Source organism: Rutidosis leptorrhynchoides, chromosome 3, assembly GCF_046630445.1.
Source record: "Rutidosis leptorrhynchoides isolate AG116_Rl617_1_P2 chromosome 3, CSIRO_AGI_Rlap_v1, whole genome shotgun sequence".
Taxonomy (NCBI): domain Eukaryota; kingdom Viridiplantae; phylum Streptophyta; class Magnoliopsida; order Asterales; family Asteraceae; genus Rutidosis; species Rutidosis leptorrhynchoides.
This window is the reverse complement of record NC_092335.1, coordinates 71,789,211-71,797,133: the sequence shown is the minus strand read 5'-3', so window position 1 is coordinate 71,797,133 and position 7,923 is coordinate 71,789,211. Positions and strand designations below refer to the sequence as shown.

The window sequence follows — 7,923 nt, the reverse complement described above, 5'->3', positions numbered from 1 at the left end:
TCAAACGTTGTAATTATTTTCGTGTTTAATGAAAGTTTCTTATTGCTTTTCAAAAAAAAAAAAAAAAAAAAATTAATTTAATTTTATTTATATTAAAAATATTAACTTTATATTAGTATATACTACTACTCCGTATTAAATATCCTAATATCAATAATTTATTTACTGTATAATTTATTATCTACTTTCTAACGGGGGAATAAACAATTGGGGAAATAAAATCTCTCCAATTGTTCAACTTGTATTCCCATTCTCAAATATCGGTCTAAACCTCCCAATTTCTCCAAATTTCAAAACCCTAACAACCCCTAACAAGCCCCTCTCATTACTTCCGGCGACTTTAATAAACCGATTTGGAGTAGTGAAACGACACCTATCCTAACGATGGCCGTAGAACCGTACACGGAAGTCAATATATCAGTTTTGTGGGATATCGACGACTGTCAAGTACCAAACGATTGTGAACCGGGTTCCATCGCAAATAATGTTACATCTGCGTTGAAGAATATGGGTTATTGTGGGCCCATTTCCATTACGGCATACGGTGATCTTCTTCAGATCCCTCGAAATGTTAAAGACGCCCTTCATAGTTCTGGAGTCGTCTTATATCACGTGCCTGAAGGTATGTGATTATAGTTTCTTGCTTTAAGAGTTTGAGGTATAAATAGTGTGAAATTCATCAGTATAAACACTAATAAGTATATCTGTTTATTACTGTTATGAGCCCTAGAGAATGATTGTTTGTTATTGATTTATTTTGTCGGTTTTTTTATTATTACTTATGGATTTTTCTTTATGCATCATGCTAGTTGTACTACTCTCTAGTCTGTATTACTAGTATTTGACTAGTTATTGTATCTGTCTACCTATGCTTAAGCGTGATTTGGTTGACGACAACGTGATCCTACTGGATCGGTAGTTTTTTTTTGCCTTCATTTGCTTTTTACTTTGTTTCTGTATTGTTGTTGTTAGCTTTCGCTTAGTAATTTTGTGTTGTGTAGGTTAGGGACTTAGGGTTTTTGCTACTGATGTTCTGTTGTTTATGTTTTATAATTCGGATTGGCTCGATGATAGCGGATAGGTTCTTGTTCCCTAGTTTCGAGCCTCTCCGCTATTCTGTTGTATGACTTGTATCTTTGTTCAGTTTTTTAATCTTTCGATGAACTATTCTTTGTTATAAGCAAAAAAAGTATGTCTACCTATGTGATAGTTACAAAATTTGACATTTGTTTATGCTTTTAATTTTAAATTTCGAATGAATGGTTTTGAAATTTTAGTGTTATGTACTTTTGATTTGTCACTTGTTTCGTCAGTGTTGTTATTTGGGCATTTGTGTTCGTATGCTAACATTACACTTTTGTATTTATGTTACTCTCGTTAGGTAGTTTAGGTAGCTGCCTTTTTGTTGTTCTACTTATTTATGATTGAATTAGAATTTTAATTACATTGTATACTTGCAGTTTTGTTGTAAAACAACCATCCTAGTTGCCAATTTGAACTTTTAGATGTTTCTCAAATCTCACTGTTGTGGGCAAATTCTAACAAGTGATTGATTTTTTGAATCAACCTCATAAAATCTTGCAAATTTGAACTGTTGTATGTAGCTTCAGTTTACAAAACAAATGTTGTAATATTGAAACTGAAGTCAAACTTTTTTTCAAACTATGTCTTAAGTGAAAAGTTGCATTTTATTTTAGATTAATATAGTGTAGTTTATACAGAGTAAGTTATTAGAGTCGGAACCTATTTACGTACGTCCTTTTATTTTTTCGCATTCCCAAAAGTTGACTGTAAAAATGAATAATTTATTTAGCTGATTCTAATAGAGTAATAGTGTTCTTTGCAAGACTGCAATTATGATAATGTTTTGGGCATTTTGACAGTTGGTTGAAACCACTTCGAGTTAAATAATACTCATAAATGGAATCTCTTTAGTGTTTTTTACCTTGTCAAATATATATGTTCCATTCCTTTTTCGTGTTAACATAATGAAAATAATATGTTACGGTTCTGATAAGCCTTTTTTTTTTTATCGAGTCAAAGATAAAAGCAGGAATAGAATTTTGGTGGACATGTTGTTTTGGACTGGCGAAAATCCCCGCCCATCCACTATCATGCTCATTTCTGGCGATGATGACTTCTCGTACGCTCTACACCGATTGCATATGAATCAATATAATATTCTTGTAGCTGCTCGATCTTGTCCAGAACGTGTCGTATGTACCGCAGCGAAGAGTGTTTGGGTATGGTCTAGTCTTTTAGCTGGAGGACCACCAATAACAAATCCAAATGTCGAAGGGCCAATACGGGTAATTTTAGATGCATTGAAAACACTAGAAGTTGAAAAGATAATACCCAACATTAAAAACATAGTCGACTGCATTAGATATGGGGATACTAAACAGAGTATTGACGTGAAGGAGGTCTTAGACAGTGCCATTGAGCAGCAGCTGGTAGTGAAACACTGTGTGGGTTCACTAAGTTTCTTTTCTGGTAAAGATCAAGGTTTATGGGAATGTATACACCCTACAGGTAGTGACGTCTATGATCACTCAAAGCAAACATGGGATGAGCTGCAAAAGTTCTTAACAACTAATGATGGGCGTTGTGCTATAGAAGCTTCTAGTTGCAGGTAACATTTCTTGTCCTTCAAGTTATAGTTTGTAACAAATTTGTGTTGAACATTGCATTGTCTGATTGATGATGAATTTTGTTTTTGTTTTGGATATATAGATATGAGGCAGCTTGTATTATTAAAAGATCATGCTTAGAAAAGAGTACTTTGGGTGAGATATTTCAGATTCTGGACTTGGTAATCAAGGTAAAGAAGTGGATTAGACATCATCCATCAGGATGGCAACCTGTTACTGTTACTCCTCCAGAGACCAACCTGCCATCAGATCCAGAAAAGGGCTGTTAGTAATTACTCCGTACTACTTAGGTTTTTAGAGGATGATATTACTTGGCTTAACTTTGATTTAGGTTTTTAGAGGATGATATCACTTGGCTTAACTTTGATGGTGCAGTGTATGCATTGAGATGGCAATTGTGTTTTTACTATCCCTATCATTCCACTAAACACATTGGCAATTCCATGCTTATGATTTTATATATGTTACGTTTTGATATAAGCTTCCATATTTCTTTCATTTAATACACATTATAATTATAATTACTTTTATCTCATTTCACTTTTATTTCTTTTAGGTTTTAGAGTCCGTGAGTTACATAGGTGGGTGAAAATCGTGCAAAATTAATCGGTTTTATCAAACAGTTATTGTTATGAGCTATAGGTAACGTAGTCTCGGAAAAATTGTGGTATGATATGTACCAACAAATAACCAACCTTACTATAAATGTTAGAAACAAATGAGAAACATCTTAATTGAAATATAAAACGAAAAAAAAAAACATTCAGATTTGAGCCGTCTGGATGGAAGTTGTAAAAATACATTCTCACAAATCTCAAATACATAATTACATATAATGGTGAAGTTTGTTGCAGATAAATACAAGGAGTATTATGTATTTGTTATGATTAGATTACATCTAAATTAACAAAACTCAAGAGACCAAAAGACGTATAGTTGCTACCAATAAGTTCTCAAAAAATGAATTAACACACGCATGTTTATAAAACAAACATTTATTAAAAGAGTTCCTTTTCAAGTATTTTGCAATTAACGTAAGGTATTGTAATAATTTCCTACTTATAACCCTTGATATATCTTCTAATATCAAAGTTTTTTTTTTTTTGTTTTTTTTTTGTTTTTTTTTTTTTGTGAAAGGCAACAAACTTTTCATTAACATTAACAATAGATACAAGATTACAAGAAGCATGTGAGGCATGCTTAATAAAGAGACAATGGAAACAGGAAACCGAATACAGCGACACTAAAACAATTTACAATCCTGGACAAGTCAAGAGTTGAGAAGAAAATTAGCCATGATCGTCGAAAATGCTTGGGTTTAGGAGCCATTGCCCCCAATCGAGCTTAGCTTTTTTCGATCTTTTAGAGATCCACTTGAAGGCTCTTATTTGGATTTCACATAGAGCCATGGGGCCATTGCTTTTCTTTTGGCGAAATAGAGTGTTGTTTCGGTTGCGCCAAATTACGTATCCACACACCTATTCGATAGCCTTCCATATGTTTGAATGTTGGTTGATTTGTGATGGGTCATGAACACCACAGAAGAGCTCTTCCAAATTCGAATATGATGGACCAGATGCTTTCCACCATCTGAGTACACGAGCCCAAAGATCCTTCGCAAAATTACAGTGGAGAAAAATGTGATCAACCGTTTCTAAGTCATTGTTGCAAACTGGGCATCGAACCGAGTCCAAATCGACACCACGATTGTCTAATTCGACCCGGACCGGGATCCTTCTCTTTTTGACACGCCATGTAAGAATTCCAATTTTTTGTGGAAGGATTTGGAGTCTGTCCGTTTCATGTTGTGAGACGAAATGTTGCAGTTGCTTGGAATCAATCATTTTGGACAGTGTGTGTGTCGAAAACTGGCCATTAGACTGCAGTTTCCATTCCCACTTATCCATGCTACCGTCCGAAAAAAGAGAAGCTGTCCAGCAAGGCCAAGAGTTCTTGTAGCTCGGTGAGTGTTCTACCCGATGGATCTCGCAGCCAATTCCATGAGAATACTAATTCATCTCCGATTCTTCGAAGTCTGTTACTAATCAGCACATCTTGCTCGAGCTCAAGCCGAAATAGCCTTCCAAATTTTTCAGCAAGTACCTGATTTCCTAGCCATTTATCACTCCAAAAGAGAGTGTTATCGCCTTTACATACAAGCTTCACGAAAGAGTTAGAGAAAGGTATATCAAGGTTATCAATGACACTGCCCACTTTACAAATATTGTTCCATACCACCCCCATTCCCGAGCCTTGATAATTAACCCCCAGTCCCCCGTCTCGCCCGTATATACTTGAAATACCCAAAGAGCACCCTTTTCATTGTGAAACCGCCACCACCATTTCCCTAATAACGCCACGTTTTTGGCCTTTAAGGACCCGATGTTTAACCCCACGCCCTCATATGGAAGAAGAATATTTTCCCATTTTACCCATGAGATTTTTGTATTTTCACCCGACCCGCCCCAAAAGAAATTACGACGCAAACCTTCGAGCTTGTTGATGACACATGATGGGGCACTGAATAGGGAGAAGGCATACAATGGAAGACTACTAAGGACCGATTTTATGAGGGTAAGGCGGCCACCAAATGACATCGCCCTTGCTTTCCAATCCGCTAGTCTAGCATGGCACTTATCTAACTAATATCATAAAGAACAGGTGTCCAAATGCTGATCCAAACCTGCTCAATTTAGACAACCAAACTCATACAATGTTCATAAACAACATTAAAAATTCATGGGAGAAAGAATGAAGCATCAACTTGCTTATAAAGGACATGCTTAGAAAACTTCCTTCTAAGTATGACCACAACAATTCGGTAAATTTTTGTACACTTACACGAAAATTATATGAATATCAATATTGAGTCGAAGTAAACAAAAAGAAGAAATCAGAAACACACACACACACACATATATGCCAAAGAATTTTGATACAAATATACCAAATTATGGTTTTGACGTTGGCACACAATGGCATTTAGCATAATGAAATTCTATTTAACAAATACTCATACAAGTATGTGTCACAACAATTTGCTGAATGAAAATTAATAGAGCAGTTCTTCAAGTGTGCAAATTCACATTTTGTCTCCATGCAAAATTGATTCAGTGACATGAACCAGATGCGACCCCTCTAGCTTAATACACAACAACATCTCAAATTGTCATGAAGTTCAAAATAAAACAAACGAATACTATCTAGAAATACAACCATAAAAACCTTCCATAGTTATCCCAATCCCAATAAGAAATAAATTCAAAGCTTAATAAAACTGATCAAAATATTCTTTAATTCAACTGTTTACATCTTATACTTAGTTTAAGTTTATATTGACTCGTCAAAAGTAATACTAGTAATTATAAGTACAAAAAACTTGATCTAAATTGTTAAAATATTGGTGCAAACAAAATTTGAAAATAAAAGCGCCACTAAAAGTAATATTCTTTATGTATTCTTCAATTGATTTTCAACAAAAATAATGTAAACTTGAATTGTACGGAGGGTTGTAAGAAGAAGAAGTGCAAGGAAAAACTAATGCATACATGAGGTTATTAGTTGATAATGCTAAAAACGAACATATATTTCATAGCATTATTCCTCAAGAAAGACAAGCTTTTAGTTGCAATTGTTCTATTTATAAGTGATATTCGTTTAAATAATAAAAGGTGAAGACAAAAGATAGATTCGACGAATTGAAGACGCAAACGACCAAAAAGCTCAAAAGTACAAAATACAATCAAAGTGGTTCCAATTATTGATAAGAAACGTCTCAAAATTACAAGAATACAAGATTCAAAACGCAAAGTACAAGATATTAAATTGTACGCAAGGACGTTCGAAAATCCGGAACCGGGACCAGAGTCAACTCTCAACGCTCGACGCAACGGACTAAAAATTACAAATTAACTATGTATATAAATATAATATAATATATAATTAATTATATAAATTATATATATATATTATATTTATATATTAAAACCGTCGGCAGACTAGGATCCAAACTTGTGTGAGCTGGGTTTACGAACTCCGCGACTTGCGGAGTTTGTAGTGCAAAGGGACCGCGACTCGCGGAGATACCCTGGACAAAAATGCCTATAAAAGCTAACGCATTTTGATATATCCTTTAATCTCTCTATCTAAACGTATATATATATATATATATATATATATATATATATATATATATATATATATATATATATATATATATATATATATATATATTATATTTATATTTATATTTTAATTTTAATTTTAATTTCTAATAATAAGGGTATGTTAGCGAATGTTGTAAGGGTGTAAGTCGAAATTCTGTCCGTGTAACGCTACGCTATTTTTAATCATTGTAAGTTATGTTCAACCTTTTTAATTTAATGTCTCGTAGCTAAGTTATTATTATGCTTATTTAAAACGAAGTAATCATGATGTTGGGCTAAATACTAAAATTGAGTAATTGGGCTTTGTACCATAATTGAGCTTTGTACCATAATTGGGGTTTGGACAAAAGAACGACACTTGTGGAAATTAGACTATGGGCTATTAATGGGCTTTATATTTGTTTAACTAAATGATAGTTTGTTAATTTTAATATAAAGATTTACAATTGGACGTCCCTATAAATAACCATATACACTCGATCGGACACGATGGGCGGGGTATTTATATGTACGAATAATCGTTCATTTAACCGGACACGGGAATGGATTAATAGTCTATGGAATTATTAAAACAGGGGTGAAATTATGTACAAGGACACTTGGCATAATTGATAACAAAGTATTAAAACCTTGGGTTACACGCAGTCGATAACCTGGTGTAATTATTAAACAAAGTATTAAAACCTTGTTACAGTTTAAGTCCCCAATTAGTTGGAATATTTAACTTCGGGTATAAGGATAATTTCACGAGGACACTCGCACTTTATATTTATGACTGATGGACTGTTATGGACAAAAACCAGACGGACATATTAAATAATCCAGGACAAAGGACAATTAACCCATAGGCATAAAACTAAAATTAACACGTCAAACATCATGATTACGGAAGTTTAAATAAGCATAATTCTTTTATTTAATATTTAATTTCCTTTATTTTATATTTAATTGCACTTCTAATTATCGTTCTTTTATTTATTGTTATTGTATTTAATTGCACTTTTAAGTATCGTACTTTTTAATTATCGCACTTTCATTTATGGCAATTTCATTATCGTTATTTACTTTACGCTTTAAATTAAGTCTTGTATTTATTTTTAATATTT

General features: G+C 33.5%; 2 protein-coding genes across 2 annotated transcripts; one reads left to right on the top strand and one right to left on the bottom strand.

The window, feature by feature from the left end:
* The first annotated feature begins 384 nt into the window (after window positions 1–384).
* Window positions 385–3,932, top strand: LOC139900091 (uncharacterized). Its single transcript, XM_071882895.1, has 5 exons — window positions 385–622; window positions 2,191–2,632; window positions 2,734–2,915; window positions 3,208–3,215; window positions 3,789–3,932. Exons 1-5 carry the CDS (start codon window positions 385–387, stop codon window positions 3,930–3,932), a joined length of 1,014 nt encoding a protein of 337 aa, XP_071738996.1.
* Window positions 3,933–4,129: 197 nt separating this feature from the next.
* Window positions 4,130–4,558, bottom strand: LOC139900090 (uncharacterized). Its single transcript, XM_071882893.1, has one exon. It carries the CDS (start codon window positions 4,556–4,558, stop codon window positions 4,130–4,132), a length of 429 nt encoding a protein of 142 aa, XP_071738994.1.
* Window positions 4,559–7,923: the final 3,365 nt, after the last annotated feature.